The sequence below is a fragment of the Girardinichthys multiradiatus genome, chromosome 6 (genome assembly GCF_021462225.1).
Source record: "Girardinichthys multiradiatus isolate DD_20200921_A chromosome 6, DD_fGirMul_XY1, whole genome shotgun sequence".
NCBI classification, from domain to species: Eukaryota; Metazoa; Chordata; class Actinopteri; order Cyprinodontiformes; family Goodeidae; genus Girardinichthys; species Girardinichthys multiradiatus.
The window spans coordinates 11,734,511-11,759,756 of NC_061799.1; the positions used below are offsets into that span (position 1 = coordinate 11,734,511).

The 25,246-nt window shown below is 41.6% G+C and overlaps 1 protein-coding gene and 1 long non-coding RNA gene across 5 annotated transcripts; one reads left to right on the forward strand and one right to left on the reverse strand.

Annotated features, from left to right (window-relative positions):
* Window positions 1-893: 893 nt before the first annotated feature.
* LOC124870578 (zinc finger protein 345-like) lies at window positions 894-13,389 on the reverse strand. 4 transcript variants are annotated; one of them, XM_047369361.1, is made up of 7 exons: window positions 13,253-13,389; window positions 9,343-9,545; window positions 9,168-9,260; window positions 6,803-6,898; window positions 3,852-3,962; window positions 3,651-3,780; window positions 894-3,561 (listed from the first exon to the last, which is right to left on the reverse strand). In XM_047369361.1, the coding sequence occupies exons 2-7, from the start codon at window positions 9,490-9,492 to the stop codon at window positions 1,682-1,684; spliced, it is 2,460 nt and encodes an 819-aa protein (XP_047225317.1). In that variant the 5' UTR covers window positions 9,493-9,545; window positions 13,253-13,389; the 3' UTR covers window positions 894-1,681. The 4 variants fall into 4 exon arrangements, with proteins under 4 accessions (XP_047225317.1, XP_047225316.1, XP_047225315.1 ...); XM_047369360.1 differs by lacking the exon at window positions 13,253-13,389 and adding an exon at window positions 10,504-10,636; XM_047369359.1 differs by lacking the exon at window positions 13,253-13,389 and adding an exon at window positions 10,410-10,565 and having other exon boundaries at window positions 894-3,558.
* Window positions 13,390-24,192: 10,803 nt separating this feature from the next.
* On the forward strand, window positions 24,193-25,195 carry LOC124870271. The gene is made up of 2 exons (XR_007038729.1): window positions 24,193-24,337; window positions 25,023-25,195. It is a non-coding gene; the product is annotated as an uncharacterized LOC124870271 (long non-coding RNA).
* The last annotated feature ends 51 nt before the right edge of the window (window positions 25,196-25,246 follow it).

Consider the following 25,246-nt stretch of genomic DNA (forward strand, 5'->3'; position numbering starts at 1 on the left):
TCTTACCCATGATTGGGGTTTTGAGTGATGAACCAGGCTGGGAGTTTTAAAGGCCTCAGGAATCTTTTGCAGGTGTTTAGAGTTAACTTGTTGATTCAGATGATTAGGTTCATAGCTCGTTTAGAGACCCTTTTAATGATATGCTAATTTTGTGAGATAGGAATTTTGGGTTTTCATGAGCTGTATGCCAAAATCATCCGTATTAAGACAATAAAAGACCTGAAATATTTCAGTTAGTGTGCAATGAATCTAAAATATATGAATGTTAAATTTTCATCATGACATTATGGAAAATAATGAACTTTATCACAATATGCTAATATTTTGAGAAGGACCTGTATTTGTCCTAGATGAAAAGCACAATATGTAGAGGAAAACTAACACTGCACATAAATCTGAAAAAAAAAAAATCATCTGGTGATGGCATCGCCTTGCTATGGGGATGTGTTTGTTCAGCAGATGGGTTAGATGGTCACTTAATAGGAAGGTGGCTGGAGTTAAATGTGGAACAATCCTGGAAGAAAACGCTTTAGAAGCTTCAAATGATTTGAGGGGTCCATGTTCCAAGAGGACAATCCTAAACAAACAGCCAGAGCTAAACTGGATGCCGTAGACCAAAGTATATTCATTATCATTATTTGAATGACCTAGTCAAAGTTTAGACCTCCAATTAAGAATGTGGCAAAACCTGCTCTCCATTTCAGTCTGACTGAGCAAAAGGAAATTTTCCATTTCCATTCGCACAACTTTATGTTGGTCTACCATGTAAAATCCCAATAAAAAACCCTCCAAGGGATGTGACTTTTTTTTGCCAAGCACTGTATTGACCCATGTACAATTATTCTCAAGCTGTTTCCTTTAGGGTGAAAAAAAAAAAAAAGATCAAGCATAAATCAATCAAACTAATTTAATATGAAACTAACACCTCAAAAACAACTAAGGAAATACAAGAGGCCTACAGAAAATAAAGCACAGTTGTCAAAAGTTTGTATTTTTCCATTGTGCCTCAGAATTTATCATCCAACATAATTACAAATAGACAACTTTCATGTGTTTAACAAGACCTTTCCCAAAAATACTTTCCGCAATATTACAACCTCAGCACATACGCATCAGCCAAGTATGGTGACTGGATGGTCCACATCAAAATCCACTGCAATGTCTATGAAAGGATCAGGCAGAATCACAACATGAGAATTCACTGGATGCATGCAAAAATATCACTCAGCTGGCTGGTGACGAATTGTACAGCCGAGCCTACATTTGGGGAATGGAAACTCCTGATGTGGCTAGAACTAACACCTGGGATAATACAGATCAGACAATATAGCATTCACTGAAGGATGTAAAGATAGTTAAGGAAAGCACTTTCCCCTTTATCTCCTATAGAGCTCTGGAAAATGTCAACTGAAACATTCATGAGTTTAATAGTAATGTACAGAAAACAAATCTCATTAGGAGTGAAGACATTTGTTTGTGCTGCTTGTAATAGTCTGTGCATACATTTACATTGCAACAAAAGACAAAAAGACACATTTCCATTTCATTGTCGACAACCAGACAGCCTTATTCTATACTCTGTATTACAGGTTCAGTTAGTCAAAAAAAACATAAGTACCGTTTTCGAACAAGTGCAGATATGTAAAATGTCAGGTTCAGCACCTCTGCCTTGATGCCAGACTTAGTTTATGTTTGAGTGACTCTTCAGGTGTCTCCTCAGGTGGTTCAGACACGTGTAGGTCTTGGGGCAGATCTGGCAGTGGTACGGTCTGACCCCTGAGTGGTTCAGCATGTGCTGCTTCAGCACGCTGCCGTCTGAAAAGGCTTTGCCACACTGAGAGCACACATAGGGCCGCTCGCCTGTGTGCACCCGCATGTGGACCGTTACTTTGTGAGCCATTGTAAAACCTTTGCCGCATATGCTGCATTTGAAAGGTCTCTCCCCTGTGTGGGTGAGTCTGTGGGTGCGCATCGCCCCCATCTGGGAGAAAGCCTTTCCGCAGTCGGGGCACACGTGTGGCTTCTCTCCTGTGTGGACCCTGGTGTGACTGCGTAGCCCCCCTGCTGTGGAGAAACACTGGGAACAGTGGGTGCACTGGTAGGGCCGCTCTCCTGTGTGGGTGCGCATGTGCTGCTTCAAGTCGTAGCGGTTCCTGAAGCCACGGCCACAGACCTGGCAGCTTTCAGGTCTGTCGTCGTTGTGGCGCAGCTCGTGGTTGGCCAGGCATTTTTCAGACAGGAAGCACTTGCCACATTCCTGACACTGATACGGTTTCTCGTGGTCCACTCTCTGGTGATACTTGAGCTCGCTGATGCCAGGAAAGGTCTCGTCACAGTACCTGCACCTGAAGCGGTGGTTGGGGCTGTACGGAAGCTGATGATCGCTCATCTGATGGTTCCTGAGCAGGTGGGCCATCTTATAGGTCTTGCCACAGTGAGAACACTCATATTTGGTCAGCAGCTGCACACACTGGTGTCGGACACGTTCGTGCAAAGATCTGAACTGACACCCACACTTGGTGCAGATGTGGGCGGCATTTTTACACTTTCTCTTCCTGTGGCCGGACAGGTGAGCTTCAGTCCGGAAAGCTTTTCCACACTGAGAGCACTTGTAAGGCTTCACTGCTGTGTGAAACCGCTGGTGTTCCAGAAACTCAAAACGGTACTTAAAGCTCCGTCCACACAGCGGACAATTATGGGTGACCCTTCCCCCAGGGTACATGGCTTTAACAGACAACTTCCTGTAGGACAGAGTAACTGAAGAAGTCCGGTGACTTGGGACACTTTTGCTGTGTTTACCTCCACTCAATAATTTAACTGTTTCCATGTCAGCACCTTCTTCATGCCGCTGTTGGTGCTTGGCTAAAGACTTGGAGGAGATGAAGCGCTTTCCACACTGTTTGCAGTGAAAAGGCTTATCATGATCTACCTGCTGATGATATTTCAGGTCACCGATACCTGAAAAGCCAGCACCACACTGGCTGCACTTGAAAAGTCGGCTTTGGACATGAGTTAGGAGGTGTTCTTTCAGGCCGCTAGACTTTGAAAAGCTCTTTCCGCATTGCACACAGTCGTAGTTACGCCTTCGTTTCGGGCAGTGATGTCGGAACTTCTCCAACGAAGTTGGAAAGTTGTTTCCGCATTTAATGCAAAGATATGCAGCATTTTTACACTTCCGCAGCCTGTGACCTGCCAGCAGAGTGGCTGTTCTGAACGCCCTCCCACACTCAGAGCAGTTGTATGGCTGCTGGCCGCTGTGGAGTCTCTGGTGTTCAATGAGGACGGAGTGATGCTTGAAACATTTGTCACACTCTGGGCATTTATGGATTCCTGACTGATGCCTCCTGCGATGAGATGAAGCACCATCAGTCCTTTTAGGCGATTCAGGAAAGTCGGTGGAAGTGGAAGGGTTTGTGGAAAGTTCTTCGTCGAACATGACGATCTGTGAGACGTGAGTGTTTTCATCATCACAAGCACTTGGGTGGGAAGCGATGGCCACTTCCAGAGATGGAGGGAGAGACAGAGATGGAATCAGAAGATCTTCCGAATGAAAAGAAGCTGCTGGAAAAAAAATGAATAAGAAACATTTATTTATCCCATATACTGACATAAAACATACCACTTCATATGTAGAAAACACAGAGACTTACCAACAGTGGTCTTTGCCAACTTTCCATGGCACTGTTTGCTCTGGAGTAGAAATTTAAGGTCATCTCCATTTGAAACACACTGCATGTACTCTTCTATGACAGCAGGAGCAGCACTGATCCAAGTGGCAGTCTAGAAATAGAAATTTAAGTTGATAGTCCACTTCTCATTTGCTTTGTCTACTTCTAAAGACAATCTCTTACCTGTTTGAAATCTGGAATTGGCAGAAGTTCCTCCAGTCTCGTGAAGAACTCACAAACAAGAGTCTCTAATGCTGTGTCAAAGTCTGGGCCGTATTCGACAGGAAACACATTCTGGTATAAAGGAATGGAAGATCACATCTCCATATTAATATACAGACAATACCGACAGTGCTTTGCAAATGGTAATACCACTTGAACTTTTTTACATTTGAGACATAGCCAAACTTTAATACATACATCACAGAGATATAGAGATATAGTGTAATAGACTGACACAAAATAGTTCATTATTGCGAAGTGAAAGAAAAAAAAAAGAAACTAAATTAAAATCTGAAAAGTGAGGCATTGATATGTATCTGGCCCCTGTAAGTTAATGCTTTGGAGAAACCCTAACAAGGTTAAAGCTCCATTAATCTGGATGGAAGATAACTGTGGACATCAGTTTTTAAGTCTTCCCACAGATTCACAGTTGGATTTAGATCAGGACTTTGACTGGGCCACTCTAACACTTATGTTTTAGTTAAAACCATTCCATTGTAACGCTTACTATATGTTCAGTGTTGTTTTCCTGTTGGAAGATAAACCTCCAACCCAGTCTAAAGAGGTTTTCTTCCAGCAATACCCAGTATTTAGGTAATTCATCTTCCCATCAACACTTCCTGTCCCTGCTGAAGAAAGCATCCCCATAACATTCAAATTCAATTCAATTCAAAAATACTTTATTAATCCCAAAGGGAAATTAAATGTTGATGCAGCTCATTATGTAAGTTTCTTCAAAGAGCCGTAGATGCTGATGGCTGTGGGCAGGAAGGATCTCCTGTAGCGCTCCGTCTTACAGCAGATCTGAAGAAGCCTCTGACTGAAGACACTGTTGTTGTAGGACAGTCTCATGAAGAGGATGCTCATGGTTCTCCATAATGTTTTTCATTTTATGACAAATCCTTCTTTGCACTAAGATTATCAAAGGTTCCAGAGGAGTCCCCAGAACAGAGCCAGCCTTCTTTATCAGCTTGTTGAGCTTTTTTAAGTCCCTGGCTCTGATGCTGCTTCCCCAGCAGATGATGGCAGAAGAGATCACACTCTCCACAACAGACTTACAGATGATACTTATGATGCGGCCACCAGCATGCTTAACTGGGTGAGAAGGGCTATGTATCAAAGTACATCTAAAAATGTATGCTGCTCTTTTTTGGATTTTTATTACAAAACAAAAAGGATCGCTCTCTAATATATGTTTTCATGAGACAACACTGAAGATGTGACAATTTGATACACTGTAAACTAGTCAGTGTACAGCTTGTATAACTGTACATTTGTTGTCCTCTTACAATAATTCAACACAGCCCGGTGTCAAGTGACTTGCTAGTGTTAAAGGATCCCAGATGTAAATCGGGAGCCGATGTGCCAAGGAGGCCAGGACCATACCATCTGTGGGGAGCTACAGTTCATTGAGGGAACCATGAAGTATGTATGTACTCTGATATACTGAAGGAAACTGAGCCGCAGGGAAGTATTTCGATAAGATAACAACCACAAACACCTCCAAGATGACCACTGCCTTGCTAAAGAAACTGAGGGTAAAGGTGCTGTACTGAACAAGTGTCTCCAGACCTAAACCGTATTGGGGCATCCTCAAACGGAAGGTGAAGGAGCGCAAGGTCTCTAACATCCACCAGCTCCATGATGTTACGTGAGCTGAATCGCAGACTGGATGTGATCCTTAGGATCGCAGGCAGGTTGCGGTTCCTGGACTCAGGGGTGAAATGGGATAAATCTTGGAGAAAGTTGTTCGCTCAGATCTGGTAAAAGACCAGGAATTTGGCTGTTTGGATTTGCCTTTGAGAAGCACCAGCGAGACTCTCAAGGCTGAAGGAAAATTAAGAGTCAGCCTAACCCAAATAATTATTGTTTTTCTGAATATGGCTCCCCTGCACGGCCTTGATGGCTGGCTGTCTTCAACTTCTCCTTGAAGTTATGTAAACATGACGCTCTGCCCCCTCCCTTCCCTGAGGACATCTGTGGACCTGCTCAGAACTTTGTGGCCGGTTGATGAACATTCCAACGTACCATCAAGGACAATGGCCTCTGTGACAGTGCTTCATGGACTTACTTGCACACACACGCATGCTCAAGATAAACATATGCACCCCCTCACACCACCTTCACCGTTCCCGGCATGATGTTGTTTTGTAAACTTGTTGCTTCTTTGTGCTGAAGTTTTTTACAATCTCAAACTGTATCCTGCTAAGGATAAAGTGTGAAATATGATTATTTTTCCTCTACTTACCTAATGTGGCCTCTTTTCTCATCTAGCAAGGGCAGCACCTGTGAGTGGGCAGCAAAGCCTCGGTGACCCGTCCCCCCCTTGTCTTATGTCATGATGTATGTTTGGATGGGTTATACTGGAATTCTAATTTCCCCTCGGGGATCAATAAAGTATCTTTGAAATGAATTGAATTGAATGTGGTCATGGAGGACTGGAAGAAGATTCCAGGGGAATCCTGTGAAGCTCTGGTGAACTCCATGCCCTAGAGAGTTAAGGCAGGGCTGGAAAATAATGGTGGTCACATAAAATATTGACACTTTGAGCACAATTTGAACATTTTCACTTAGGGGTGTACTCACTTTTGTTGCCAGTGGTTTAAAGATTAATGGCTCTGTGAGGAGTTATTTAGAAGGGACAGCAAATGTACACTGTTATACAAGCTGTACCAGAGCTGGTGCTAGACTTTTTCAGTGTCTGTCATTTTGACTGACAGGGTATTGAGTGATGACTATCATTTACTCACGATTTTCTTGGTTGAGAGAAAATACATGTACATTTAAATTTACCAGGGTATAAATAATTTCTTCAGTGGGTATTAATACATGTGTAAAATAGCAATAATTGTATTGATTTCAAGTCTTACGAGAACCAATCTAGTGCAACAAAGAAATCATGTTATTTTCACCTTGAGAAAATGTTCCCTGCCATCAGTGTCTTCAATAAGGCCTTGGACAAGCTTCATGAAGTTAGCTTCTGGGGCTTCGATTACAGGATCATTTGTCTGGATGGCAAAACAAATCATCAGTCACATGATAGTTCAGCTCCAAAAACTGGGGATGCAAGATATATCGACATTAACGGCTTTTCATTTACTTATCGGTATCGGAGTCATAAGTAAAACTAGGCTGATATGTTTATTTCCGTCTTCTTGCTGTTTGTGTATGTGTTTCGTGAGGGGGAATGGGTTCGGCCATGTAGTGTTTGTTTTGTCATGTGACAGGGATAGTGACGCAGTGCAGGTATGTGGGAGTTTAACTGAAGCAGTAGTGTGGTCCTTTTTTCACGGTGTGGAAAGGGTAGGGAAATATATATATACAGACAGACCAAACATTTGGACACACCTTCTCATTTAAAGAGTTTTCTTTATTTTCATGACTATGAATATTGTAGCTTCACACTGAAGGCATCAAAACTATGAATTAACACATGTGGAATTATATACTGAACAAAAAAGTGTGAAACAACTGAAAATATGTCTTATATTCTAGGTTCTTCAAAGTAGCCACCTTTTGCTTTGATTACTGCTCCGCACACTCTTGGTATTCTGTTGATGAGCTTCAAGAGGTAGTCACCTGAAATGGTTTTCCAACAGTCTTGAAGGAGTTCCCAGAGATGCTTAGCACTTGTTGGCCCTTTTGCCTTCACTCTGCGGTCCAGCTCACCCCAAACCATCTCGATTGGGTTCAGGTCCGGTGACTGTGGAGGCCAGGTTATCTGGCGCAGCACCCCATCACTCTCCTTGGTCAAATAGCCCTTATACAGCCTGGAGGTGTGTTTGGGGTCATTGTCCTGTTGAAAAATAAATGATGGTCCAACTAAACCCAAACCGGATAGAATAGCATGCTGTTGCAAGATGCTGTGGTAGCCATGCTGGTTCAGTATGCCTTCAATTTTGAATAAATCCCCAACAGTGTCACCAGCAAAGCACCCCCACACCATCACACCTCCTCCTCCATGCTTCATGGTGGGAACCAGGCATGTAGAGTCCATCCGTTCACCTCTTCTGCGCCGCACAAAGACACGGTGGTTGGAACCAAAGATCTCAAACTTGGACTCATCAGACCAAAGCACAGATTTCCACTGGTCTAATGTCCATTCCTTTTGTTCTTTAGCCCAAACAAGTCTCTTCTGCTTGTTGCCTGTCCTCAGCAGTGGTTTCCTAGCAGCTATTTTACTATGAAGGCCTGATTCACACAGTCTCCTCTTAACAGTTGTTCTAGAGATGTGTCTGCTGCTAGAACTCTGTGTGGCATTGACCTGTTCTCTAATCTGAGCTGCTGTTAACCTGCGATTTCTGAGGCTGGTGACTCGGATGAACTTATTGTCCACAGCAGAGGTGACTCTTGGTCTTCCTTTCCTGGGGCGGTCCTCATGTGAGCCAGTTTCTTTGTAGCGCTTGATGGTTTTTGCGACTGCACTTGGGGACACTTTCAAAGTTTTCCCAATTGTTCGGACTGACTGACCTTCATTTCTTAAAGTAATGATGGCCACTTGTTTTTCTTTATTTAGCTGCTTTTTTCTTGCCATAATACAAATTCTAACAGTCTATTCAGTAGGACTATCAGCTGTGTACTGTATCCACCTCCTGCACAACATAACTGATGGTCCCAACCCCATTTATAAGGCTTGAAATCCCACTTATTAAACCTGACAGGGCACACCTGTGAAGTGAAAACCATTTCAGGTGACTACCTCTTGAAGCTCATCAACAGAATGCCAAGAGTGTGCGGAGCAGTAATCAAAGCAAAACTACTACTACTTTGAAGAACCTAGAATATAAGACATATTTTCAGTTGTTTCACATTTTTTTGTTCAGTATATAATTCCACGTGTTAATTCATAGTTTTGATGTCTTCAGTGTGAAACTACAATATTCATAGTCATGAAAATAAAGACAACTCTTTGAATGAGAAGGTGTGTCCAAACCTTTGGTCTGTACTGTATGTATAAACAATATCTGCAAATATTGGTTATCGACCATAACAGCAATATAAATATCAGCCCAAATTTCTATACTGGTGCATCCCTACTAAAACAACAGTTTTGTCATGCCAAAATATTCTATTGCCTAAATATTCTATTGTTATTCTGTAAGAAAACGGTCAATCATGTTCATAATAAAAAAAAAACTATTGAATGTTGAAACAATTTCCGCATGTCTGAAATACCAAAAGGAAACTCTTGTACCTAAAAGCTAGATACAAGTTACCATTTGTGCAAAACTAACAGAAAAGTTAACTTCTAACTAGAAATGTGTAGGGATCCCTCACCTCTTCCATGCAAGAAGATCGGATTCGGTTAAGATGAGTCTCTACTGCCTTGAGATCTTCAGGGTGTTCAGAACGCAACAGCTCAAGAGTTGTCTAAAGCAGATGCAGCTTATGAAATGACTGCTGTCGTTCTCTTCAATATATACTGTAAGATGCATCCTAACATTTCACTTACCCTTGCTCTGAGGCCCAGCGACAAGAGTCTCCCCTCTCGTTTACTCATGAGTTCGGGTACCGCATCTGTAACCATGGAAACAAATTCCTCCAGTTTGCCATAGTGCTTTATGTTTCGCTGCCGGACAACTTCCCACATCACTGCTGACATCAGACGAAGAGGTGGGACCAGGAGTGCCAGCGAGGACAGGGGTACACTGATTTCTTAAAGCAGAAAAATAAGATTCATTCAAATAAACTTAAAAACAGATTCAGAACTTTGTAACCTCTAAAGACTCACAATTCACCAAGTAGCATGCTTTAATAAAGAAAAGGGTTAAGGTGTCTGCTGGAAAACTCACTGAATGCCACACAAGTAGCTGCTTTTGGTAAAACTTTAAAAGTTGAATCTTTGGAGGAGGTCAGCTGGTCACATGTGTTGACTGAAGGTAGGAGTTGTTTGTTTACATAAGTAGAACATGTTCTCTTTAAATCAACATTGTGCTGTTTTTTTTTTAACCACTCAGCCCATGTAAACTTAACTACTTAAGAAAAGTGACTTTATTGTAGGTTTCCTTTCAGTTTCAAACCTCACATTTATTTTTATGCAAATCTTCAAAGCCAGTACACAATCTTCAGTTTTGCATTGGTAAAAGTGCACGCATTAATTTCAGGCTATTTATGTTTTATAACTACATATCCGTTTTCCAGCTGTTTCAAATGCGATTTGCAAAATGCTAATGTTTCACTTATCGTTTGTCAACTACAATGAAAGTAACATCTCGTTTTAAATTGTCGTAGGAAAACTAAAGTAATACGGAGTTTCATACATGTTAAAAACATTCCTGTCTGTTTTGCGGCGTGTTGGTTTACGACGCATCAGCTACCGCTAACATGTTTTGTTATAAGCGCTGGCGGCCTGCCAGCGCTTATAACAAAACCGGTTCATAGCAAAGCAAAACAATTTCTGTTCCAGGGATTAGTCGAGGCCTGCTAAACCTCGCCTCACCCTGCTCTTTAGCTAACTCGGCTATACACAACGGAGACAAAAGCAGATAATATTGCTAAGTTACAACTGTTAATACATACCCATCTCATTCATTTTGTATTTATTTCCCTACGCCAAAGAGAAAAATCAATACAACAGATTATTTGACATAGTTGCGGTTAGCGTGCTAGCTACCCGAATACGCAGCGTCAGGCGCCAACTTCTTCCTGAAACACGCAGTTCATCAAAGAGAGCGTTAGCTGGAGAGGTGACGTTTGTTTTGCTTTACGGGGCAGTCCGGATGAGACCATTGCTATTCATTCAACAGTCAAAATGACAAACACAGCCTTGCGAGATAACCGAAAGCGTACACCGAGCGACACAAAAACCTTTTATTCATGAATGTTAAATGCATGGAATTAATTGAAATGATCAAATACAAGTAATTTTTTTTAAATATGTAAATATTATTTTCAAGTATTTTGTCGAAAAAAAAACTACAGTACAGTTTTTATGATAGAATATTATTTTCAATATTTTTTTTGGACTATTAATAGTCCAAGGATATTGCTGTAATTTATTCAGTATTTAGTTTTAAACACAATAATATTGGTATATAACATTATTTTCAGTAATGTAAGCAGCCAGATTGTAAGATCCAAATTACTTAATAATCAAATACAAATTTGATATACAGGGGTTGGACAATTAAACTAAAACACCTGGTTTTAGACCACAATAATTTATTAGTATGGTGTAGGGCCTCCTTTTGTGGCCAATAAGGCGTCAATTCGTCTTGGGAATGACATATACAAGTCCTGCACAGTGGTCAGAGGGATTTTAAGCCATTCTTCTTGCAGGATAGTGGCCAGGTCACTACGTGATACTGGTGGAGGAAAACGTTTCCTGACTCGCTCCTCCAAAACACCCCAAAGTGGCTCAATAATATTTAGATCTGGTGACTGTGCAGGCCATGGGAGATGTTCAACTTCACTTTCATGTTCATCAAACCAATCTTTCACCAGTCTTGCTGTGTGTATTGGTGCATTGTCATCCTGATACACGGCACCGCCTTCAGGATACAATGTTTGAACCATTGGATGCACATGGTCCTCAAGAATGGTTCGGCAGTCCTTGGCAGTGACGCACCCATCTAGCACAAGTATTGGGCCAAGGTAATGCCATGATATGGCAGCCCAAACCATCACTGATCCACCCCCATGCTTCACGGTGGGCATGCAACAGTCTGGGTGGTACGCTTCTTAGGGGCTTCTCCACACCGTAACTCTCCCGGATGTGGGGAAAACAGTAAAGGTGGACTCATCAGAGAACAATACATGTTTCACATTGTCCACAGCCCAAGATTTGCGCTCCTTGCACCATTGAAACCGACGTTTGGCATTGGCATGAGTGACCAAAGGTTTGGCTATAGCAGCCTGGCCGTGTATATTGACCCTGTGGAGCTCCCGACGGACAGTTCTGGTGGAAACAGGAGAGTTGAGGTGCACATTTAATTCTGCCGTGATTTGGGCAGCCGTGGTTTATGTTTTTTGGATACAATCCGGGTTAGCACCCGAACATCCCTTTCAGACAGCTTCCTCTTGCGTCCACAGTTAATTCTGTTGGATGTGGTTCGTCCTTCTTGGTGGTATGCTGACATTACCCTGGATACCGTGGCTCTTGATACATCACAAAGACTTGCTGTCTTGGTCACAGATGCGCCAGCAAGACGTGCACCAACAATTTGTCCTCTTTTGAACTCTGGTATGTCACCCATAATGTTGTGTGCATTTCAATATTTTGAGCAAAACTGTGCTCTTACCCTGCTAATTGAACCTTCACACTCTGCTCTTACTGGTGCAATGTGCAATCAATGAAGACAGGCTACCAGGCTGGTCCAATTTAGCGTTTGCCAAGTGTGTTTGCCAACCCTGGTCCTCAAGGCACACTGCCTTGCATGTTTTAGATGTTCCCTTGCTGTAACAAACTTCTTTCAGATGATTGTAGTTCAGCAAATGCCTGTTAATCAGCCATCAATTGAAATCAGGTGTGCTGAAGCAGGGAAACATCCAAAACATGCAGGGTGACTTGAGGACTAGGGGTAAAAAAAAAAAAAAAACACATAAGGCATACCACAACTGACCAGTTCTTTTGAGTACCCTAATTTTTTTTTTTGTTTCCCTCCTTGTTTTCATGTTTTAAATCTTATTCCTTCCTTACAGGTCTTCACTGGTATTTTTTCTTTATGACTGCTGTAACATGTTTGAGTTACATTTACCAGTGCATGGATTTATGCAACATTTGGCAACAAACAAACTCGTGGGAGGACCATGGTAACCTAGAATGAAACCTGAGTGCTTCAGAATCTAGGCTGAAATCTTGCAAAGATGGTTTGTCCACATCATGGTGTTCAGTGATGTAAACTGATCAGCACGATCCTTCTGCCTCGTTAGGTCATTGACACAAATGCTTTCAAAGAAGAATTAGCAGTGTTTTTTTTTCTGTGACCTTTTTAAAAGCTTGTGTTTCATAAAATCTTGCAGTAGAAATCTAAATTCATTACCGAATTGTGTTGTTACTGTCAGTGTACATTTGTTAGTTACAAAAACAAAGAAAAAATACAACATTTCTAAATGTAACCTTTAATATTTGATTACTAAATCAAATTCAAGAGGGAATTTCTGTAGAAAACGACCATAGGAAACCCTAACAGTGAAACTAATCAGTGCAAGTTATATCAGATCGTCTGACTTTGAATTAAATTCTGAGTTTTGAAAGGTTTAGAGAAAACATAGGAGGTGGTTGCATATTGGTTATTGCTCTCCAAGGGAACAGGGGAATCACAGACTCTGTCAGCCTTTTGTGCTGCTGTTGGAATGAAAAGGTTACACAGTTTAAAGACTTTTTGACTTATAAAAATCAGAAAAGTCTGGTATAGGCTTACGTCTACAGGGTCCACGTTTGTGGTCTCACAATCAATCCAATTATTCAGTGAAGGCCTCAGAGGTTAGTTAGAGAACTATAGGAGCTCCCCCACCCATCCTGAACAGAGTCGTCTCCTGGCCAACCGTCTGAATGGCTTCTACTGCAGACATGACAAGAAGCCATTCACACCTCAAATCATCCCCTCCACATCCCATTCAGGAACAAATTTGACCCGTAAAACAACCAACCTGTCATATTGGTTCTTACCGATCTGACCCACATGCAGAAAAGCAATTCAGGAGATGAAGTTTTGCGGTAACGTGTTTATTTACAGTGAAGTGACGTGAGCAGGGAAACAGGAACCGGGAAACCAACTGCAAAACAAACAGGATGATGAGCAGAGTAAACTCAGGGTCTTGAACTAATGAATAAAGAGTTAGTCTTACAGGGTTAATGGAAAGATCCGCCAGAGGGTGAGAAGTGGAGAGACAAAGATGTTGTTTATCCGTGAGACTGATGAGGAAGGAGTAACTGTGTGCCAAAATGATTAACGGGTCCAGGTCTTCAGAAGTAGACGCGGTGGAAAAGGAGGAGGGTGGACAAGGTTCTTGAATGGTCTGCAAGGAGTGAGGAATTCAGGAGGCTGTCAACCAGCGAGGTCCAAGAGGTTTGGGTCTTTGTTCATGGAGTTTAATGGCTTCCTTCTGGAAGAGGTAAATCCAGGCAGAATTCCACACAAAAGGCAAGGTCAGGTTCAGGTAATCCACTAAGGGACAACACTCTGGCATTGAGTTGCTGGCAGCCTCCTCCTAATATACTCCTCAGCAGGTAATCAAGGGAATGATGAACACCTGTCACCTCTCCTCCAGGTTCCACGTCATCTAGGGGCAGAGCAAAGTAACAGCACCAAAACAACAGACAAAAACCCAGATCCTGACACAACCCCCTACCTTCAGATCCTCTGCCTGCACTAAAGATCTCAGAGGAAGATGTAAATAGGCTCTTTCAGCGCATGAAAACAAAGAAAGCTGGTGGACCTGATAACGTCTCCCCATCATGCCTGAAAGTCTGTGCAAATCAACTCGCTCCGATCTTCACAAGGATCTTCAACAAGTCACTGGAGAAATGTGAGGTCCCCTCCTGCCTCAAACGATCCACCATCATCCCGGAGCCCAAGAAACCCACCATCCTAGGATTAAATGACTACAGGCCTGTAGCCCTGACGTCTGTGGTCATGAAATCCTTTGAGCGGCTGGTGCTGAAGCACCTGAAAGACATCACAGGCCCCCTGCTGGACCTCCTGCAGTATGCTTCCCTCGCAAATAGGTCGGCAGATGATGCTGTTAACTTAGGTCTACACTTCATCCTGCAACACCTCGACCACCCAGGGACATACGCCAGGATCCTGTTTGTAGACTTCAGCTTGGCCTTCAACACCATCATACCAGACATCCTCCACCAGAAGCTCACCCAACTCAACGTCCCAGCCTCCACCTGTCAGTGGATCAACAGCTTCCTGACGGACCGACAGCAGCAGGTGAGACTGGGGAGCATCTTCTCCCGAACTAGATCAATAAGTAGTGGTGCCCCCCAGGGATGTGTTCTATCCCCACTCCTCTTCTCCCTGTACACAAATGACTGCACCTCAGCAGACTCATCCGTGAAACTCCTTAAGTTTGCAGACGACACAACTGTCATTGGACTGATCCAGGACGGTGATGAGTCTGCATACAGACAGCAGGTGGATCGGCTGGTACACTGGTGTTGTCAGAACTACCTGGAACTCAACCCACTCAAGACTGTGGAAATGGTGGTGGACTTTCAGAGAACACCACCCCCATACACCCCCCTCACCATCCTCAACAACACTGTATCGGCTGTGGACCACTTCAGGTTCTTACCACCATCTCTGAGGACCTGAGATGGTCTTCACACATAGACACTGTTCGGAAGAAGGCCCAGCAGAGACTGTACTTCCTGAGGCAACTCAAGAAGTTCAACCTTCCACAGGAGCTGCTGGTCATCTTCTACACTGCCATCATTCAATCTGTCCTGTCTTCATCCATCTCAGTGTGGTTTGGCTTATCCACAAAACAGGACAGGTCCAGACTGCAACGAATAATCAGGAATGCAGAGAGAATAATCAGGGCCGACCTTCCCTCCATCCAGGACTTATACAGGTCTAGGGTCAGGAAAAGAGCTGCTAAAATCTCTGCAGACCCCACACACCCTGCACATAAACTGTTCAGAGCTTTACCTTCAGGCCGCCGCTACAGAGCACTGTTCACTAAAACCAGCCGCCACAGAGACAGTTTCTTTCCCCAGGCTGTTTCTCTGTTGAACATTCAATAGAGTACAAAACAACAGCATACAGATGTTGCAAATGCACCTTTTTATTATATATGTGTATATTGTACATTGTAAATATGTATATTCTGTAATACAAAAACAAAATCAAAGAGCAAAGTGTACCAGAGTCAAATTCCTTGTTTGTATGTACGAACTTGGCAATAAAGCTGATTCTGATTTGTAAACATAGCATTATGAAGACCATGCAGTAGAGCAGTGGAGAGCTGTGGAGAAATTTAAAGCAGGAAGTTATAAAACAACATGGCAATTTTAGACAACCCACATGGCCTTATTCAATCCACCATCTGAAAATGGAAAGAGTATAGCACAACTGCCAACCTACTAAGACATGGCCATACATGTAAACCGACAGGCCAGAAAAAATGAGTATCAACCAGAGAAGCAGCCAAGAGGTAACTGTGGAGGAGCTACAGAGTTCCACAGATCATTTGGGAGAGTCTGTTGTCAGGACAACTATTAGTTGTGCAATCCACAAATTTGGCATTTTAAAAAGAGTAGTATTGTTGAAGCAAAGCCAAAGAAATCCCATTTGCAGTTCATGACTCATGTATGGAAGACATCAGTTATGTGGAAAAGGGTGCTCTGGTCAGATGAGATTAAACTAAACTGAGCTTTTTTGCCTACATGCAAAACACTGTGTGTCCAAAAACATACGCAAAATATTACCCTTAGAAATAACACTGTGACACGTTAGTAGCAACTTTCATAGCGAAAATGTTTTACATACCTGTCTGGACATGCTTTGTAAGCATGTTTTAACACCTCTCAGGTCCTCCGTCTGGTCAGAATCTGGAAAATCCATCCAGCAATAAATGTTTGCACGTCTCCATAGGCAAATGAGAAGTGTAATTTAAAAAGGCACAATGCCTTATTCTGTGCCTGGTGAAATGGGTTATGTTTGAATGAAATAAAAATAATTACATAAGTAAAAAAAAAAGGAATGATTAAAAACAGATAATTTATCTAAATATGCACTAATGAGTGCATAAAACAAAAAATACAAAGGCAACTGTTTTGCCCTCTTTACAGACTTTTCACTAAATGGCTTTCGATTTTTACCTCCACAGTTTGTGGCACGAACCAGATTCCCCAGAAGCCCGGGGGCTGATGTAACACTGACAGCAGTACCAGAATCTAGACAGAACCATGTGTCTTCTAAACCTCCAAAAAGTACATTTGGGAGGAAGATATCGGTCTTCTAAAGCCTGCTTGCCTTTTTCGTGAGAATCTGAGGAATGGAGGGGAAACTGGGAGAGCCCAGTGAGCAGTTTGGATTATTATTTAACTGACAAGATTATAAAACTGGTAATCTAGAGTTGTCCAATGTGTTTGAATCAAAAAAAGAACGGGAAATTATATTTTTCTGTGTTTTGGGATATAATGTTCTATAGGGTTCATGTCTGTTTTTATATGGTTCCTGTTGTGGTTAAGAAAAGAAAAAAGAAAGGAGAATCACAACTAATACTTTATAGAAGTATGATATGGCTTCACCTTGTGCTGGAAACAGAACCAGGATTCTCAGTGAAGACCGGGCCCTAATGTATTTAACAGTTTGTTGTCGGTGTTTGGAAAACTAAACGGGCTGATAAGGAGTTCAGTCACTGAAGTCAGTTGGATTTAAGAGGAGCACCAACAATGTGAAATGAACGTTAAAGATAACCCTAATATGAGAATTAAGATTCCTATATTTATTAAAGTGAATATAAAGACATAATTGGTTAAAAGGGCCTTTTGAGAGGAGGAGGATTAAAATAGTAAAATACTTTATGACAGACCTGCTGTAAAGTCAGTCAGTGTGGTACTAATGGGTCGACTCCAGGCAATAAATACAGGTCCTTCTCAAAATATTAGCCTATTGTGATAAAGTTCATTATTTTCCATAATGTAATGATGAAAATTTAACATTCATATATTTTAGATTCATTGCACACTAACTGAAATATTTCAGGTCTTTTATTGTCTTAATACGGATGATTTTGGCATACAGCTCATGAAAACCCAAAATTCCTATCTCACAAAATTAGCATATCAATAAAAGGGTCTCTAAACGAGCTATGAACCTAATCATCTGAATCAACGAGTTAACTCTAAACACCTGCAAAAGATTCCTGAGGCCTTTAAAACTCCCAGCCTGGTTCATCACTCAAAACCCCAATCATGGGTAAGACTGCCGACCTGACTGCTGTCCAGAAGGCCACTATTGACACCCTCAAGCAAGAGGGTAAGACACAGAAAGAAATTTCTGAACGAATAGGCTGTTCCCAGAGTGCTGTATCAAGGCACCTCAGTGGGAAGTCTGTGGGAAGGAAAAAGTGTGGCAGAAAATGCTGCACAACGAGAAGAGGTGACCGGACCCTGAGGAAGATTGTGGAGAAGGGCCGATTCCAGACCTTGGGGGACCTGCGGAAGCAGTGGACTGAGTCTGGAGTAGAAACATCCAGAGCCACTGTGCACAAGCATGTGCAGGAAATGGGCTACAGGTGCCGCATTCCCCAGGTCAAGCCACTTTTGAACCAGAAACAGCAGCAGAAGCGCCTGACCTGGGCTACAGAGAAGCAGCACTGGACTGTTGCTCAGTGGTCCAAAGTACTTTTTTCGGATGAAAGCAAATTCTGCATGTCATTCGGAAATCAAGGTGCCAGAGTCTGGAGGAAGACTGGGGAGAAGGAAATGCCAAAATGCCAGAAGTCCAGTGTCAAGTACCCACAGTCAGTGATGGTCTGGGGTGCCGTGTCAGCTGCTGGTGTTGGTCCACTGTGTTTTATCAAGGGCAGGGTCAATGCAGCTAGCTATCAGGAGATTTTGGAGCACTTCATGCTTCCATCTGCTGAAAAGCTTCATGGAGATGAAGATTTCATTTTTCAGCACGACCTGGCACCTGCTCACAGTGCCAAAACCACTGGTAAATGGTTTACTGACCATGGTATCACTGTGCTCAATTGGCCTGCCAACTCTCCTGACCTGAACCCCATAGAGAATCTGTGGGATATTGTGAAGAGAACGTTGAGAGACTCAAGACCCAACACTCTGGATGAGCTAATGGCCGCTATCGAAGCATCCTGGGCCTCCATAAGACCTCAGTGCCACAGGCTGATGTCCTCCATGCCACGCCGCATTGAAGCAGTCATTTCTGCCAAAGGATTCCCGACCAAGTATTGAGTGCATAACTGTACATGATTATTTGAAGGTTGACGTTTTTTGTATTAAAAACACTTTTTTTTTATTGGTCGGATGAAATATGCTAATTTTGTGAGATAGGAATTTTGGGTTTTCATGAGCTATATGCCAAAATCATCCGTATTAAGACAATAAAAGACCTGAAATATTTCAGTTAGTGTGCAATGAATCTAAAATATATGAATGTTAAATTTTCATCATGACATTATGGAAAATAATGAACTTTATCACAATATGCTAATATTTTGAGAAGGACCTGTAGAGCTTCAAATGCAAAAAGAAGAAACATGAGCAAGACACGAAGTAAATACAGTGGGAAAATTATTGAAAGTTGCATTTTAACTCAAACATTCCATCTGTCGTCAGATGAAAATTATAGGACCACTAGCATTAAAAAATGTGCGTGAATCTGGCAGCATTGTTGACATGCCCAAGATGTGGCTGATATTGGACTCAGTAAGACAGTCATTTAAAATTTCTCGAAAGATCCTGAGGGGATTAGGACAAAACAGTCTAGCGGTAATCCAAAAGAATTTCACCTGCGCTAAGTTTGAGGATTTGGTGGGGTGTCCATGAAAACATAGATAGATCCTTGACCTAAACTAGGACCTGTATAGATGCTGTCTGCAGCAGTGAGAGAAAGGCTTAATTAAAGAAGAAAGAAACGTTTTGTTTGGCCATGTCTTCTCCCTCCCCACAAATGTACTCGTTTGGAATTTACAAGCAAGTACACTGAAAGGTTTATCCTCTGTATTTACAAATACATACAGTTGTCTAAATATTTCGTCATTTCAACATTTCAAGGTCATCTGGTTGATTATGAATTTATTGTATCTGTCAGCAGTAACCAGCAAGGTAAGTGGGGGGAGCTAAGACATATGCAACATTAATAACTGTGCAGATTAACCAATTAGATGTTAGAGACTTTTGGATGAGGCATTGTGGCACCTAAATTAATTGAAAACTACTGAAATAATTTAATTATAATGAATGTAAATTTTAATTAATTGAATTCACATGTACTTAGTTATTCAGTACGTTTTTCAAATAATTGTCAATACACTCAATCATTTATTTATTTCTAGTTCTAATCTAAGTATGATGTGTAAAAAAAATTAAATTTTTTTACCCATTGGGTCTTAATATTACACAATCATTTATGTCTCAGAATTCCTAATGCAGGACTTACAGCACAAGACAGTTTGCATGTCGACCTTCTTCACTTACCATCTCTTTAAATAAAAGAGAAAAGAGCAAGTTAACACATTTTATTCTCTTGACTTGATTTTGTTTTTAATTCCAACCTTATTGCCAAGAACTCTGAAATTAAAAGCAGAGTTACCATCAATTTTTGATGCATATTTTTGTAGTTGTTCTGAGCAGTAGATCTGTAGATGCATGAGTGCCCATGTGGTGGCAGTGGAGGAAATGAAAACGTTAAAGCTCGGAGAGTACTTATGCTTAACAGAGGATTCCTAGTAATTAGATGGTGTTTCATCAGGCCATCTGGGCACTGTTAGCCAGCATGACTAAGTAAATCTGCACTGCACGCTGATAGACCGGAGAACGTTTGTGCCTAAAAGATTCTTTCTTTTATTCAGATATTAAATTCCCAGACCTTTATAGGGTCAGCCTAGTTCAGAAATTCCCAACTGTATCTAACAGGCCAACTGCAAGATTTAATGTCAAGAAAGTTAGACAGCAACATTTTTACACTGAAAGGTGTTCTGGTGTATGGCTGGCAAATGAGAGCCAATTTTCTGATCCAGGTAAAAAAAATCTTTCTCTCAATCTGACAAAGGCTGTAAAGCCATTTCTTACCCTTTGGAATCAATCCATTATAGTGAGGAACAGGGCCGGTTCTAGGCATGCAAATATGGGGGGGCAAGCAGAAATGTGAAGGGGGCATCATCATGGGTACACATTAACACATTATGCGCATGTTTATTGTTGTTGTTAATAAGTGTTTTTTTATGGGATTGGGGTAAACTGTGTGGTACTGTGCAATTTGCCAGACTGCACTGGTTTCCACCCAGTTGGGCTTCTTTTGAACAAGTTGGGCTGGAAAAAAAATAGCTTAAGGCGGGTTATTAAAATTTGGGCTGCTTTTCACAATATTTGGAATGTTTTTATTAATAATTCATAATCAAAATAGCTGTCATTGGTGGCAGAAAAGTAAAAACCTGCACATCTCAAAATGTTGTGTCGTTTTACTCAATAATAGCTCCTTTATTTTGAAAAAGAGAATCTGTTGAACATGACATCATCAATCAGGGATGGTCATTGATTAATCATGTGTCACTGTGAAATTATATTGGTCAATTGCCTAAAACGCTGTTAGGAGTTAATCTAATATATACTGAGGTGCACCTTTACTTTGTTAAGCTTTGACTTGATGTTGAGATCCGGTACTGGTCAGAACATGCACAGATATGTTTGGAGGCAGGTGCTTAAGCCAAAAAATGGCATCCATTGCCAAATTTATTTATAAAATAAAAAAACAGGATATATTTATACTTTTATAGCCTCCCTTTTCTTGGAATTATGCAGCAAAATTTGTAAATGAAACAAATCAATGTTCTGCTATGCATCGTTAGCAAAAGAGACACTGAATCAGATGAGAAAACAATAAACATTATTTGTTTTCTGACAGAGTTGAAACATTAAACTAATAATAAACTAATAAAGCATTACCAATATTAATATAACTCACCACACTTACATGTAGCTCAACTTAAGTATCACCTTTCATTTCAAATCACAAACCTACTTTAGGTAGTTAATGTTAACATCTATCATTATGCTACTAAAATCAAAACAGACAGCTAAGCAACATTTTCCTATTTATTCATCATTTTGTGTTTGCTGCTCTATATCATAGAATATTATATTCAGCCTTTGTCATATATTAGCCTGTAATGATAACTAGGTAGAAAAATGATTCCTCAACTGTCGGAGTAGAAATGCTTGCATAAAAAAAGCTCCTTGAGTTAAAGTGACTTTTACCAACACAGACAGAGTTTGGCCAGCATGCTGTAATTATACAATACTGTATGTTTGTTTCTATTCTTAAAACTTTATTGTGAGAGTTAGGTTTCTAGACATTCAGAAAAAGGGTTGTAGCCATGCTTTTAATTTTCTTCTTTAGACTTTACCATCAAAGTAATTAAGTGAAATTAGTGAAAAGGTCTAATTTGTCTGTTTGGTTGTATATCTCCCTCTCTATCTCTTCATTAAACCCAACAAACTGTCAGGGTGTGTGGTAGACCCACAGGCAGAGCAGAGCCGAGGAGCATGGCGGTAAGTGATAGTTGTTCTTTTAATGAATAACTGAACAAGACTTACAGGCAGGGTTCAGAACAGGAATAGTAGTCATCAGCAAACCTGGCTCGATTGGCAGATCATAGGGCAATAAACAAAGAACAGACTGGATAACAAACACAGGGTGAAGTCCATGGAAGTTAAAAGAGAAACCAGCGAAGAATAATACAGATGAACAAGCTTATATACAGAGGGAGGTGGAGTATGAACCAATGAGAAGGGGAGACAGGTAATCAGCTGAATAGTGAACAGGTGTGAGGACCAGCTGCTGGGAACTGAGGGAGATAATGTCGCTATGGCTACAGGTGCAGGGGAACAGAGAGACCTGGAAAGAAACTAGACTAATGACAACTAAGGGAAACACATCTAAGGAAAACTATAACCAAACATAAAATATAAGAATCTGGAGAGTAACAACTAACAAGAGTAATCTGAAGACCTGAGGAAAAACCTAACTGGGAAAAGTAAACAACACAGATCACCAAGTGACAGACTGCAACTAATGAGACCTGACAGAGAACATGAGGGACTAACAAGAGAGAAGTATATTAAATAACAAACCTGGCGAAAAAAAACTAGTTCAACAGGGAGACACATGAACACCAGAATCTAGAAAGTGATAACTTAACAGAAGTAACTACTAATCATAAAGGTACAGAAAAACACCTAACAGAGAAATAGTAAACTAACAAAAACCCAAAATGGTAGATCCCGACACAAACATAATTTAAAAGCTGTATTTTATGAGAACAAAACATGAGAACAAAACAAAACTGCGTTACGCAGTCATGCATGGATGCTGATTGGAAGAAAAAACAAGCAGGTGTGGTGACAAGATGCCCCCCTCTCCGGCCCGTGTAAGGTTTTCAGCAGTGCTATAATGTTAAGCATAACATCGCGTACGCAGTCGTGAAAATTGAGGTTTGCGCCAACATGTCTGCAGAGTCAAGTAAGCGCGACTATGTTTTGCCCTTAAGTGTGGGAGGAGGAGAGAGAGGCAAGGCAGGGCTTGTGCTACGGGCAGCAGCATCGACAATAGATGCGGAGAACATGGTTCCACTCGGACTCCAAACTCCCCCGGAATCTGGTCATAGCTCTCCCGAGGTGGGAGTTGAATACATCCCTGGCCGAGGGCTCCGCCAGATGTTCCCAGCAGACCCTCACTATGCGCTTGGGCCTGCCAAGTCTGTCCGGCTTTCTCCTCTTCCAGCGATTAACTCACCACCAGGTGGTGATCAGTGAACAGCTCATCCCCTCTCTTCACCCAAGTGTCCAAAACATGCGGCCTAATGTCTGACGACACGACAACAAAGTCGATCATTGACCTCCTGCCTAGGGTGTCTTGGTGCCAAGTGCACTGATGGACACCCTTATGCTTGAACATGGTGTTCATTATGGACAGTCCGTGACTAGCACAGAAGTCCAATAACGAAACACCTCTCGGATTCAGATCGGGGAGGCCATTCCTCTCAATCACGCCTCTCCAGGTGTCACTGTCGTTTCCCACGTGGGCGTTGAAGTCCCCCAGCAGAATAATGGAGTCCCTGGGAGGGGCACTATGCAGCACCCCCGACAGGGATGCCAAGAAGGCTGGGTACTCCGCATAAGCGCTCGGCCCTTGTCCGAAACGACAGTCAGAGACCTGTCCCCAACCCGAAGGCGCAGGGATGCAACCCTCTCATCCACTGGGGTAAACCCCAGTGAGGTCTCTTGACCTCCGGCACAAGCTCACGCTTCCTTTGTATTCTTTTCATCACTTTGTGTTCTGACAATTCTGATTTCCTTTTGCCTCCCTGTCTGTTCTCCTCTCATCATTAGTTTTCCTCTTTTAGTTGTTAATTACTCAGTTTCTGTTCCCTTTACATTCATTGTCCCTCTTAGCTCTGTTTCCTCTGTTTATATTTATTCTCCAATTCCTCCTTTAACAGGTTAGCTTTAGTTACTGTTTACTTTTATTCTAGTCATCTTTTCTCCTGTTCTGCTTGGGTCTGTGTTTCTCCTAATTGGTTAATCTGTTTCACCTGCTCCCTCTGCCTCCCAGCCTCCTTGTGTCACCTGTTCCCTGTTCCTCTGATTACCTGCCCTATTGTTTCTTGTCCACCTTTGTCTGTATTTAAGTTTGCCTTCGTCCTTTGTTCCACATGGTGTTGTTATGTCTTTTCAATGTCCTCATGAGATGTCTTTTGGATTTTGTTCTTGAACTGGATAATCTTGTCACCCTGCACCTCGCCTGCATGTAAGTGGACTCGCTTTAAATTAAAGGAGTTTTCGACCACCTCTGCTTTTCTCCGTGCTTGTCTGCATTTTGGTCCACCTCAAAAATAGAACTATGACAGAAAGTGGAAGTATTCAACCCCAAATACTTATTAATGACAAAAAATATTTGCACCATGGAACAGTGTGACACATGATGTTCTTAAGTCAGTGGGTATTTTCTTATTATGCAGTATGAGTATGCAGTTCATTGAATGTCATTCATATTGGTATACTCAGTATGTACACAGCTGATTTGCAAATTATTACAGTGACATTGCTGTGTTTTACTGCATGCTGTCACATTTTCTAATTAGACATAGTGCCTGTCTAATCTTTTAAAAAATAATTTCCCTTTCTGAGGAAGCTTTAATCTATACCACATGTACACTTCAGATCAATTACCAAGGCACATTCAGTTAAGTCACATTTTTTTCAAGCTTTTTATACATGAACCCAAATTAAATTTTGTGTAATTACGAGGATGAATTGCGAAGCGTGCATGTGATAGATTTGTTTACGTGTGTAATTGCACATGCAGATTGTTTGTATAAGTGTGTGTGTGTGTGTGTATGTGTGAGAGAAAGGGTGGATGGGAGGAAAAGACAGTATCTGTATTTGTGTGTATGTCAGTGTGTAATTAAAACAAGTGATTTTTTTATATACAGATTATCCTTCTATCCCAGCTGGTCAGAGTTGGATTTGACCACCATGACAACCAGAGAGAGGAAATCTCTTCAGGACTAAATCCAAATTGGCACCTTGTTGATATTTTTTTTTAACAGATAAAGTTCTGAAGAAAAAAAAAATGGGAGAATGCAATAAATACATTGAGGGCAAATCGTCTAACTTGTGTCATCTGCAATATGCATTCACAGCTATGCAGCCCAGA

Excerpts from the sequence above, each read along its gene's own strand:
- LOC124870578 (XM_047369358.1), bottom strand. Across the intron at positions 9,261-9,342 it reads CGCTGGGCCTCAGAGCAAGG|ACAACTCTTGAGCTGTTGCG; the intron begins GTAAGTGAAATG and ends CATCTGCTTTAG. Across the intron at positions 3,562-3,650 it reads GTTGGCAAAGACCACTGTTG|CAGCTTCTTTTCATTCGGAA; the intron begins GTAAGTCTCTGT and ends TTTTTTTTCCAG.